General features: G+C 38.5%; 1 protein-coding gene across 11 annotated transcripts in view; it reads right to left on the minus strand.

The window, feature by feature from the left end:
* The window catches only part of MTA1 (metastasis associated 1), an 87,888-nt gene that overhangs the window by 50,442 nt on the left and 24,922 nt on the right, over positions 1–12,524 (minus strand). For all 11 annotated transcript variants that reach the window (XM_052800498.1, XM_052800489.1, XM_052800488.1 and 8 more), the window contains 2 exons: positions 5,864–5,990; positions 5,622–5,685 (listed from right to left, as the gene is read on the minus strand). In XM_052800498.1, the coding sequence (XP_052656458.1) occupies positions 5,622–5,685; positions 5,864–5,990 (191 nt within the window). The remainder of the gene's footprint in view (positions 1–5,621; positions 5,686–5,863; positions 5,991–12,524) is intronic.

Below are 12,524 nucleotides of genomic sequence, written 5' to 3' on the forward strand. Positions count from 1 at the left end.
CTCTCCTCAAAAGCAGCCATTCCCTTAATACACAGTCTTTGAAGCTGAAGTGAACAAAGCTCCTCTTGCACAAACGAGGCTCAGAAGGGCCAGGAGATAACTTTTAGTAATGCCTGCTGTTTCAGAACACAAAAGTGCATTTTCCCATACACCAAAATAGCAGTGCTAGATGCTAGTGACTTATCTGCACAGAAATATTGGTACAAACTAAAGCGTAACTTCAGAGTGTTACAGCCATACCAATGAAACACCCTATAGAGACATGAAGCCCCAGACAACCTCTATGGCCTCTGCTGGACTTGCTCCAGTATGTCAATGTCTCCCTCATGCTGGGAGGCCCAAAGCTGGACACAGCACTCCAGAAGTGGTCTCAGAAGTGATGAACTGAAGGAATTAATCCCTTCCCTCCATCTACTCACTACATTCCTGCTAATATAGACCAGGATGTGCTTGGCTTTCCTTGTCACAGGGATGCACTGCTGACCAACTTCTTGTCCACCACTGTCTAAGCTTAAATCACCATGTTTCCTTCTGCTCTTTATTGGGAGAGGTAGCAGATTTGGCAGCAGCAGTGATTAGCTGCAGGTGGCAATACATTCATTTGTTGCTTTTGTTCAAGTAGATGAGAAAAAGGCTAAAAAAGCTACTTGGCTTCTGTTACTTGGGTGTGTAAAATTAAAGCAAGAAGTCATACCAGAATGAGAATGTCCTGCCAGGGTGGAGAAAGAAAACAGCCAAAATTTTAACTACTTAAAACTGCACAGTATAAGTAATTAAACTTTTCTGCACGGATAAGTACTTAGCAGTAGCTAGTACTGGAATTTATAGTACTGGAGACCAGGTATGGTCCATCAAAGTATACTGTGGGATATGGGGCAGGAAGAGAGCTCTAGGACACGAAATAACAGACCTTTCGTAACTTCCATCCACAGCAACACCATCACCAGAAAAGAGAAGTGTTTCTGAACAGAAACACAGGATGTGCGATGTGCCATTTTTCACATCTCTGGTTTCTGGCTCGTTTTCCCTTTCCCCATATTTCTGTGTCAATAGCAGGCACCCTGTTTAAATACATCTCATTTCATGCTCACCTCATTTTCCCTTTCCCTATATTTGTATGTGTCAACAGCATGCAACAAAAATTAGGACAAAACCAGCATCAGTTTCAAGACCTGTTCATCCTCATGAAGACGTGGCAAGGGAAAAGAGAGTCTCCCAATCTGTCGTACAAAGCCCAAAAAAGGAAGAATCACTGTGAGTTTCCCCAGTAACATGACAAAAATTCTGTGGGCTAGGGCTTCAAAGATACATACTAGTTCTGTTCCCCAGCCCTGCACATTACACGTATTAATCTAAGCCTGATGCCATAGAGGTAATGTCTCCCGTGTTTTCTTTACATGGATAGTGCATCCAGCATCCAATTACAGAATTTAGGAGTGTTAAACATGGTAATTCTATATTTTCTGCTCCAATTTTAATAAAAATCAGCATTTTTCTGGGAAGAGATCAACATCTATGGAAGGGAGGAAAAAAGCCAGAAAAGACCCAAGCAAGCCAGCCAAACCTGCTTTGCTACCTAAGAAAGCTACTGCACAAGAAGGTATCACCTATGCAGCACAGCACAAAGGCCAAGACAGGAATTGACACCAATCTCCTCCAGCAGAAAACATGCCATTTCACCAGCATGAAAGCATGAACTCCAAGGGAAGAACAATCTCATGTTATGTCACGATAACAGCATAAAAGTCATAGCTAACAGTCGGCAAAATGCTGTTCCAACACCCAGCCAAGTCAACTGAAGGGCTGTCTGTGATTGGGTTTGGGGTGGGGGGATTCAGTTGCATCCTAAATGAATGACATTTTTGACAGAATTGATTCCTATTCCCACAGGCACCAGAGTCAAATTATGTCAACCTACTGACAGAAGGGAGCTTCAGAGTATATGAAAACTCATTTATATTATAGCTGTGTAAAAAAAATCTGGGTCTCTTGCTCCATGACATACACAAAGATCAAGATACTGTAATATTTTGAGAATGTATTGTTGCATAAATAAAACATAGGGAAAGCTTTTGTCTCCAAGCTTCCATGTTATAAATATAGTGTTTATTTGTTCCAGCTCCAAAGTACCTAACTATAGGACAAAGTATATGCAGTGCAACTTTAATGCTTTTCAGGCACACTGCCCAGCAAATACACAAACCAAACACTGTAGTATAATAACACAGTGGGCCCCAAGGAAGGCCAATTCTATAGGCAATTTCTTAACACAGTCTTTCTGGGCCAGGGAAAGTCATTCATTGTGGAGGAGTTTTCACCCATGGTATTTGACTGTTAGATGCCCTATTGCTTCTCTTTTATTGATTATCACTATGAATTTTCTCCACAAAATAAACCCCATCTTTTCTACCAGTCTCAGGTCATCTTTTTATATCTTGTCCAGTTTTGTCTCAAATCAAGCAGGTTCAATGAAAGAATTAAAAGCCTCTGGGCTCTTCTCCCTAGTCAGAGCCTCCTCAACAGAGAAAACACGGAAGTTTAGAGGCTCAAGTGTGAATACAAGACAGACTAATCCTCAAAGGTAATGCAATACCACTACGATCTTCCCCCATAGAAGCGTGAAATTCAGCTCATGCAAACTGAGTGCGATTTCTGAAAACATTAATAAATGTCAGCTTAGTGCCAATGCAAACTATAGTCTAAGGAACAAAGCAGATCCTTGTATACTCCAAAGTGCATATGAACTCTTGATCACCACTACATGATAAGGACAATTTTTCAGAAGGGTTTCCCAAGAAGAGTGATGTTCACAACAAAATAACATGGCTCTTCAAAATCCTCCATGCTCATTTTAGCTGTCAAAACTGTGTATGTTGAGTTTGCAGCAGTGAAGAAAAAGAAGGCTTTTCTCTTTTAATTTCAGATCCCAGAGAACACCCAACATGTTTGGAAAAATTAAAATGACCTGCCAAGAGTTAAAATTAAACTATGACTTTCTACGTCTCCAAAGTGTTAGACAGACACATATGCTCAGAGCTTCCCTGCCCAAGCCCCTAAGCTACCTGTAGCTATAGCCAAGAACCAAAGCCACTGAGAAACTGCAGAAGAACTGGAAAAAGAAAACAGGCTCAAAGTGAAAGTACAGTACAGAAATAGTGGTTAGTTCATTGCAGCTTGCAAACTTACTTTCATGAAGTTAGTTTGGATGAGGGGGGGAAATTTATTTTAAGTAGAGAGCATTTTATTTTTAGGAGGGGTACCAAAAGGAACAGAAATGCCAGACATCTGCCCAACAGGCAAAATTCACACAAGCCTCTGGATATATCCTAGCAGAGCAGTAAAATGGATGGTATATATAAAATAGTTTCTTGCAGAACAGGGAAATCTAATGCTTTTGCCATAACTGGCTATGCCCTTCTCTTGAGCTCCATGGGACTTCAGTACCTACAGGAAATTCAGGTTTTCCAGTTGCTTTTTTTCTTTTTCTTCCTATTCCTCACTCCTGCTACAAACTGAATTTTGCCAGGCACAGTAAAAAAAAGTCAGTGCTGGTCCCCCTTCAGCTTGCTCTCTGAATGTAACAGAGTAAACTTCCTGAGGAAAATGACAGAGAAAGGGTAGAAGGAGGAAAACAGAGATAACACAAATGTAATTTTGCTCTGCTTACTATCTCCCTAAAATTTTCTGTCTGCACGTTTAACTTCCTTTGAGGCAGACAGCCTCGGGCTGAAAAACTACTTTTAGTGGTCATAACGTATAAGAAATCAAACGACAGATTCCCTAGAACTGCTTAGGCTTTATTGACAGAAGCCATATTAAGAAAACCCCCGAAACATTTTGAAAGCAAAGAACAGATTAAGACTGGGGTGGAGGGAAGAAGAAACAGTTCAAAACAATACCAACCAGTGCTAGGAATTCATAAGGCAACAACTATCTCCTTTTCTTAATCTCTTTACCCTCCACCCAAGCACATTTGTGTTCCTCAGCTTAATTTCTTTACCATCTGTCCAAGTTATTTTGCACCACAGCAAAATACCATGCTAAGTGACAGGACACATTCAGGGAACTCTCTCATTCTGTGAAATCTCTAAGTGCCTGCTCAGTTTTAAAAATAACCTGCATCACTCATCTTGCATTTTGAGAGTTCAAAAGGATGAAGGAAAGAAATCTCTCTCTATTCCTACATCTGCAACTGAGCAGTTGCATGATTAAAGGAAGCCAGCTCTCTTCTCTGTCTCAACATACCTACCTGTAACATTAGTGATAATAAAAATGTGTTGGGAGCAATTGCGAATGAACACTACTTGGAAGTTGGGTACTAGTAAATCTAAAACAATCTCAGTTTGATTAACTTTTGCTTTCAAATTGGCATATCCTAGGTTGCTAGCTGGTTACAAGCATTTCTGAATACAAGGGCCATTGTTTGATGCACTGCCATTTGGCACCCCTGAGCAGACTCGACATGTTTTTGGTTTCACATTCCAAAGAGAAACCTAACTATTTAATTCCCGTACTTCACTTAAATTTCTCTTAAACTAGGGTATCAAATTAAAATTAATCTTATGCTTAAATAAATAAAAAAGAAAGCTAAAAAAGCATTTAAAAAGAAAGTCCAACTATGAGACAGACTACAGTATGCTCCTTGCAAAAAATGACCTGTTTTCTTCTTGTTTCTTAAAGGCTGGTAATGACCATTACCCTACTGTTTTTAATTACAAGATTTCCTCTCTTGTATAACATTTTAATGTTTTCAAATGCAAATGTAACGCTTGCAGATGTATTCAAATAATAATATACTGAAATTCTTTGCTAATCTCCCAAAGTAAAGCTCCCAGATTGTCAAATTCCAAGACTGTCTAACACAGCTGGCAGCCAGAGGTCTAGCCACAATTAAAGGTATATAAATATATTTGAAAGAATTACAATAGTAATTTTTAAAATCCCCAAATACCTGAAAAAGTAAAACCCAAGATTTATATTCTGAATAGTGATTAACAGTGCAAGACAATTCAGTTTCAGTTGTTTGGTTTGAGGTACCTTTAAAGAGCCATATTGGGTAAATTTCTGCAGGACTCAGAAGTTAACTGACAAGCAGTTTTTCAAGAATCTAAGTGTCTGTGGTGGCATATGAAGGACTACAGGTAAATATTTTGAACAGTGAACTCAAAAAATAGGGCACTAAGCTCCTCAGAAATCTGAGGCAAGATCAAGCTTAAACCATATTAATATAAATCTGTAAGATTTCAGGATAAAGCAAATATATAGAAATACATCTTCTCCCTCTTCTGCAGTTACTGCATCTCCCAGCCTGTCTTGTCTGGGGCATGAGCCTCCAGGTTTGAACTTTCGGACTGCCTGGCTGATGAGCAAGTAGGGCTCTCGTTACCTAAGGAGAGGCAGCTTACTGTCACAAGGATGTAAACAACAGGTCTGGCATCGAGATCCACAAAGTTTTATATCAGAATGAAAATTGTATGGAGCCTAAAGCTTCCCAGTGTCAATGCCCAGTATGTGTAGAAATGAGAGAACCACCTTCTTTTTAGAAAACTTGCAAAAAGCCACCAATCCTAAATCGTGCCAGAATAAACTGTAAGCTTGACAATTCACAAAATGGTTCATACCTCCCGTTCCAGATATGATTTAAGGGATTCTGTCTCATTTAACAGAGTAACGCTGCATTTGCCTCTAAAAAAAGAGAAACACATTTTATGAAAAAACATCTTAAATGCTCATGTGATTCACAAGATGGTATTACTGAAGTTGTACACAGAGTTTAATCTCACATTGAAGAATACTTGAATAATAATAATAATAATGCCATTTGGTTTTTGAATAAAAAGCACTGGAAGAAAATAGTCATTACCTAATGTGTGTGGCTGGCAGAGATTCCAGCTGTCGTGAGAGAAACAACTCACGATGTCGTAGCTGATGCTTCTGTTTCTCTGGTAAATCAACCATTTCTGGATTTTCCATCTCTTCTTCCATTTCTCCTAGTTATAAAGAGACAAAATTGATCATCAAGAACAGTGCAAGTATTGATTCTGAGCTAATCAGGATGAGCTACTCCAAAACCTTTGCTAAATAATACACATTATTTAGATTAAATCTAACTTCATCGGAATCCTCACATTTCAGCCAACTGAACAATTAGATAATTAGTAGATGCTTGAAATGATGCCTGTGAAGAATTGTACTTATTCATCACTGGGATCAAAGCATTCCAGGTACACACAGGTCACATTGGCTCACCAAGCTGAAAGTCACACAAATCTGCTACCAACAGACAAGTTCTGAAGAGAGCTGCTCTTGGAGACCATTACTGCACCGTTAGATTCATCAGGAAAAAGCCGATACATGATGCGAAAGGCAGTAAAAGCGAAGTCTTTCCTCTTTGCCAGGCATCAGCTACCTTAGACCCCAACTCCTCTTTCAGGATACCACAGACTGTCCCATCCCGACTTCAACAGCTTTTGCAGGAAATGCCCGCTGAAAAGGTTAGTTTATTTATTTAGTGTATTTTATTATCTTCATTCCAACCACAGCCAATAGATCACAGTCACAAGATTAACTGGAATGTAACCAAGTGCCTAAGGCCAGTCTTGCAACCAGCCCTGCCCTACCCCTACCCACACCACACGCATTCAACTGCAATACTCCTGCATTTCAAAAGCTTGCTTTTTTCTGCAGTCAGGATCCACCATCTCTGGCTTTGAGCTACCCAATCTCCATCCAACCAGTTTTTTAAATGAATGCCAAAGTAAATATACGAAATCACATCCACACTGATACACAACTGATCCAAAACATCTCTAGGCAGCTTTCTTGTAAAAAAAAAAAATTATTAGTATGTTTTGTGTTCATTAGCAAGTATCCTGTCAATTATGCAAGATAAAGCTGTAAAAGACAAAAGACTCCAAAAAAAGCTGCAAAGTGTCTCCACGATGAAGGACTGCGAAAGAAAACATCAGACTTTTTCCTTCCCTAAGAAATCAAGGCAGTTACTGAGTTTTCCAAAACCATGGGAAAAGTTTCCCAGACTGTAGTAGAATGAGCTGTAAAGTCTCATACATGAATCGTAAAACTCTAATTTTACGACAACAGTACTCTCAAAGAACAGACTTATGCCTGCAGCTTAATTTGACGGTTGTTGCCAAGAAACATTTCTAGTCAGAAACACATACAGGCACAGTTATTATTTATATACCCTTAAGATTAGTTAACTGTAATCCTCACAGTTATCCCAAAATAAAGCAAACAGAAAGGAGATATCTCCATTTTATAAAATGCTAAAATTGCATTTAGTTTTAAATAGGCCACCATTATGCCAAGGGGGGTGACAAAAAATTATGTACCCTTCAGGTTCCCCTCAATTTATCACTGTTTTACCGTCCTGGAAAAAGACCTGTGGTTTATATGCCCCTCAGGTAAGCTGCTCCAGCAAGGAAGGAAAAAAATAGTAGCATAATTAAACCCGACTGCAACATACAATAGCTCTTATACCACATGAGCTGTTAAGCATACAGCAGCATGCACTTACATTTTAGTATTTTCCTAGGAACTAGAACACCAAATTTACATTTGTGCCACAGTTTCATGGTTCTGCAATTTATTTACTGAAGTGGATTCTGTTTTAGCTGAAAATTAATATTGTGGCTGCTGACCTACACTATAAATATACCAGCAGCAATACACAAACAAGTCAGCAGGTTCCAAGCTAGCTTGCCTAAAAACCAAAGGATGCACAAATGAAAAGGCATTCATGCCTGCACTTACAACAGTTTTTGGAGAATGAGAGTAGTGCACTGTGTAATGCAGGAAAAATACTATAAGGAGCAACCTAAAATACTTAATATCTTCAGTATATTTAATTTTTTTTTTTTAAATATGTATCAACCACTACGTGCCAATCAAATCTACAAACAAAATGAAACCACCCAGCACAACCAAGCTAATCTCGGGAACTGCATCCCTTCAGGTAGGCTCATCTTCCAACTGGTGTTTTATTTATGTGTCTAGCTTTCGTAATAAAATAAGGAAGGTGGGAAGCACACATTTTCTGCTTATGCCAGCTCTGCTATGCACAGCCTTTGAAAATAAAAAAGCACAATACTTTTTTTCTTAAAAAAAGACATTTCCACAGGTAACAAACAACTCCCCCCACACACAGACATAAAATTGCATAGTTCCCAAAGACAGAGGTAGGAATATTCCAAGAAATAACAAACAAATCTACACAAGCATCTTCCCTCCTTTTTCACAGCCATGATTTAGTACTGAAGAGAATGAACCTGGCAAATACATTCGGAACCAAGGGAAGAAGGAAAGACTACAGGGCTAGATCCAGCACAGGAACCTCTCTGGCTCACTGGAGTCATGCAGAAGTGGCTTTGACAAAAACTGTAACTAATACCACCTCACTGCCTCTGCACAGACAGCAAAGGCTTAAATCAGACTATAAACCACAAAAGGGGCTGGCTCAGCCTCAGGTTCCAGGACAAGCCTGTCTGACGCATTTCACCCTCCCATAGCTCAAGCACTCAAGCTCTAAGTGAAGCAGACTTCATCCTTGAGAATGGTGGCCCCTGAGAAATAAGGACCATAGTCTTAAAAAAATATAAATATCTATATAAGAAATCTTTTCAGAAAGACTTGTCTGCATTTTTTACAGGACTGCAGAATAAGTAGTATGGGAATACAGTAGGTGCAGTATATTGGGACTTCAATGCTCTCATAAAGCCTTACTTAAAAATTAATCTCTGCTTGATAGATGTGCTCGTGCAGATTTAAAACTAAACATTTAGTCTTAATACAAACAGTAATATATCAGCTATGCAGAAGCAGCCAGTGGAATGCTACAAGGAGTGTATTAGATTAAGTATTATTTGATATTTGATGACAGTATCATTAATAGCACATTAACAAAGCTTGAAGACAACTTACATTGGGAACAAGTGAGAGGCAGATTGGACACAAACAGCAAGACTCATGCGAAAGCTAACATATACAGGGGAAAATAATTAGAAAGAGTAAACTTTGCGTTGGCAGGAGAAACCCAAGAGGCAGTAATTGTAATTTAAAATGACTGGGTGTGTGAGATGTGAAATTAAACATCAATATTTGCTAGACACTAGAAAGAATAGCAATTTGCTGTAGATCAGATTAGGCTCTCGACAACATCAGAGGTAGAAAGCACCAGCCCTTTCTCTGCATTCTGGGTATCGTACAAGTAGCTACATGGCAGAATTCGGAAACGCACAAAGGCAAACAAGATACAGAAATTAGGTTTAGAAAGCGCACTAGGTTGTCCAGCTTGGGAGACGGTCTGTAGTAACAGAAGAATTAGTTAGCATGGTTATCACCAACAAGAAAATGTAAAGAAAAAGGAAAAAAAAATGGGGTCAAAACACTGGGAAACATGGTTAAGCCAGTGCTAGTGACCTGCACAACAGTTCCTTTGGTAGCGAAGGAAGCTTAAACTCTTGGTGCTTTAGCTCAACTAAGCAGCTTGGAAGGACATCACAGAAATGCTGCATTTGAAGAAACGAACAATACAACACCACATTCCTTCTCCCAGGTCCAGTTTCAAATTGTCTATATTAAGCCTCAGCCTTATTAATTTTCTACCAAAAACCAGATACTGATTCATAGCTATAGAAAATGAGGTGAAAGTTTTAACAAATAGAAACCCTTATGCCTTGACACTTCAGAAGGAGTTTGCTACATTATCATGACATCCCAATACGATCCCTTCCAAAAACTTCTTGTGATCATCTTTTGCAGCCATGGCCACTATTACAGGTAGCATACAGAGCAAACAGATGCTATTTTGGACACTTCGCTTATCTTTCCTCACTGCACCACCCCCAGAAGAGAAAAACCACAGTTTCCTCCTCTCGCTAACAACAGAGCCAAAGCATCATTAGTGGATTAATGAATCTGACTCCTCTGAAACCTGCATGTGTGGTGTTGGGAGAAAATGGAGAAGGGGAATAAAATGGAAGAAATAAAAAAAAAAAACCAAAAAAACCAAAAACCCAACAAAAACCCGAGCTCATTTGTGAAGCTATTGTCACACTGCACTTAGACTGGTATTATCTAAAACTTTTAAAAAAACCCCAACTCAGCACACCCCCTACCTGTTTAGGCACACAGGCCTCACGCAACTTGTGGACTGATTGAGTAACAACACCTCACCGCTGCAAGACATTTATTTTTAGAAGCTTTGGCACTTACAAAACCATGCTGCCATGTATGCCTGGCACCCAAACATTAGCTGCTGAAAACTAACCATAAACCTGCCAAACCAGCCAGCGCTAACTACTCAGTTCTCCAACCACTACCAGCTAGTCACTCATTGTTTTACAAATCAGGATAAACATTTTTAATGAAACGAAAACTGTGGTCATAAGAGAGATCACAAGTATCTGGAGGTGGTTGGGGTGGATCTTTAGAAGGGAGGACAGGAGGTTGTGTTCCTGCTGTTGGAAATATTTACTTAATTATATAAGAAACGAGATAAGACATTATATAGAAACTATATATAGAGAAAATATATAGTCACAGCATCCAACAGTAGCTTGAGGAGTAAGCTTTCTCACTTCTCTTCCACCAAGTTCTGCCTGCAATCTTGTTTGCATACAATACCTATCTTAAACCACTACAAAGTGTCTGGGCAAGAACATTAAATAAGTCTCCTACTGGCAAAGCAGGTTCATTCAGAAACAGGTGGAGAAATTCCCTGGAATAATTTGAGAGGCAATTAAAGAGGCTTATGAATAAAAACTGCTAACAATGTATGGAAGCCATTATAAGGCTGAAAGATTTATAGGACAGCCCAGACAAGCTTTATATCATATGATAAAAATAGTAAGATCACAGATCAAATCCAAGAATCAGGTTGCACACATCAGGTACTAATTAAAGTCACCAACCACAGAATAAGGTGCTTCCAACTCATTTCTCTTTATAAAGAGTTATGAGAAAAGACAACATATCTCAGACTTGTCTGTTTCAGATATTTGATGGATTATACAAGCTAAAGCTTAAGCATTTTTAAAATGTTTTTTTAAACTTTGCAACATTCATTTCACAATCACATCTTTTTCCTTCCTTTATTGGAAGAGAAAAAAATACAACAAAATACACATATACTTTTTCCATTCAAGTTCTGGCCAAATCTTCCCATTACTTGACTCTCTCACTGCACTGATCTCAACAGTAGGTCTAAAATAAAGGCATCTTAAACAGAAGACTGTGTGAATCCACAAATGTCTGCAGTCAGAAAGCTCCATTAATCAGCTGAACAAAGGCAGTTAAAAGATCAGCGATGCAGATACGTACATCTACTGCAAATGCATCAAAATGAGGCAACAGGAGACTTTATGGAAATGAACTCAAAGTCAGTGACAGTGTTGAGTATCTGTACTAGAATCTTAACATCCACAAAATTTAATTTCATTATATCATGCAGGATGTAGATATTATTTTTTTTCAGAGTAAAGAACTAACGGCTGTCCAAAAGCTTAATTTTACTCTTCTCCCTCCTTAAGAAGAACAGAAGCCACACAACAGCACATCTATCTAAATAAATGGAAGTCATTTAGTAGCAATTTTATTCTGCACCAGAAAGAAACATACTGGAAAAAAATGTTAGTTACTAATGAAATTTAAACTAAGAGACGGCCTCAGTTGTCTCCAGTGGCTCTATTAATAGGATTGTGCTATAGAAGAATTTTCCTGTCTTTCAAACTCATGTGAATATGAACAATGAATTATTTGTTTGCATTTTAAAAAATCATCTTAAATTTCTTATCATAAAAAGAAATCAGCCTTTGCAGGTTCAAAGAGCATTTATATGGGTTCAAATATTTTTCATTTTCAGCCTCAGACATGCGTTTCTTTGAATCATTCCTACCTGCTTCCTTTACTAAATCTAGTGAAGTGAGACACGCGTGAAGGAATCAATAGTCATGTTGTTTATGGTAAAGCTCCTATTAAGCTTCAGTATTCTCAGCTAAAATAAGTAGTGCTGCACTGAAGAGATATCAAAAAAAGCTTTGCCTGATACTACAATTCTGCAACACAGGCAAATCTCATCTCAATGCCACGTGACATTTTTTCCAAAGTATGGTTGCAATAGAGGGACTTATTTGGACTTGAATCTACAACAGAAAATATTCAGATTTATCAGTGAGGAGCTAGTTCTGCTGCATGTTTTCCCCAATGGCACTACAGCACGGAGAACACAGCAAGACATTATATTCATTGTTAAAACTGAGTATCTCGATTGAATCAATCCCCATGCAGTACAACTATGTAGATATTTATTACATATACATCACAGTCTATTCATATATACACCAAGAAGCACATTAAAAGACAATGGTCCTTGGCAGCTAAATCATAATTCTGACATGCCCAGATCTGATTGCTTCTTTTTCATTTATGTATGTGCCTTGAATTACAAGGATTGATATGGCTGTCCATGCTTTTTGCTAAATTTTAAGCAATCTGAACAGCTACAT

The sequence above is a fragment of the Harpia harpyja genome, chromosome 11 (assembly GCF_026419915.1).
Source record: "Harpia harpyja isolate bHarHar1 chromosome 11, bHarHar1 primary haplotype, whole genome shotgun sequence".
Classification (NCBI taxonomy): domain Eukaryota; kingdom Metazoa; phylum Chordata; class Aves; order Accipitriformes; family Accipitridae; genus Harpia; species Harpia harpyja.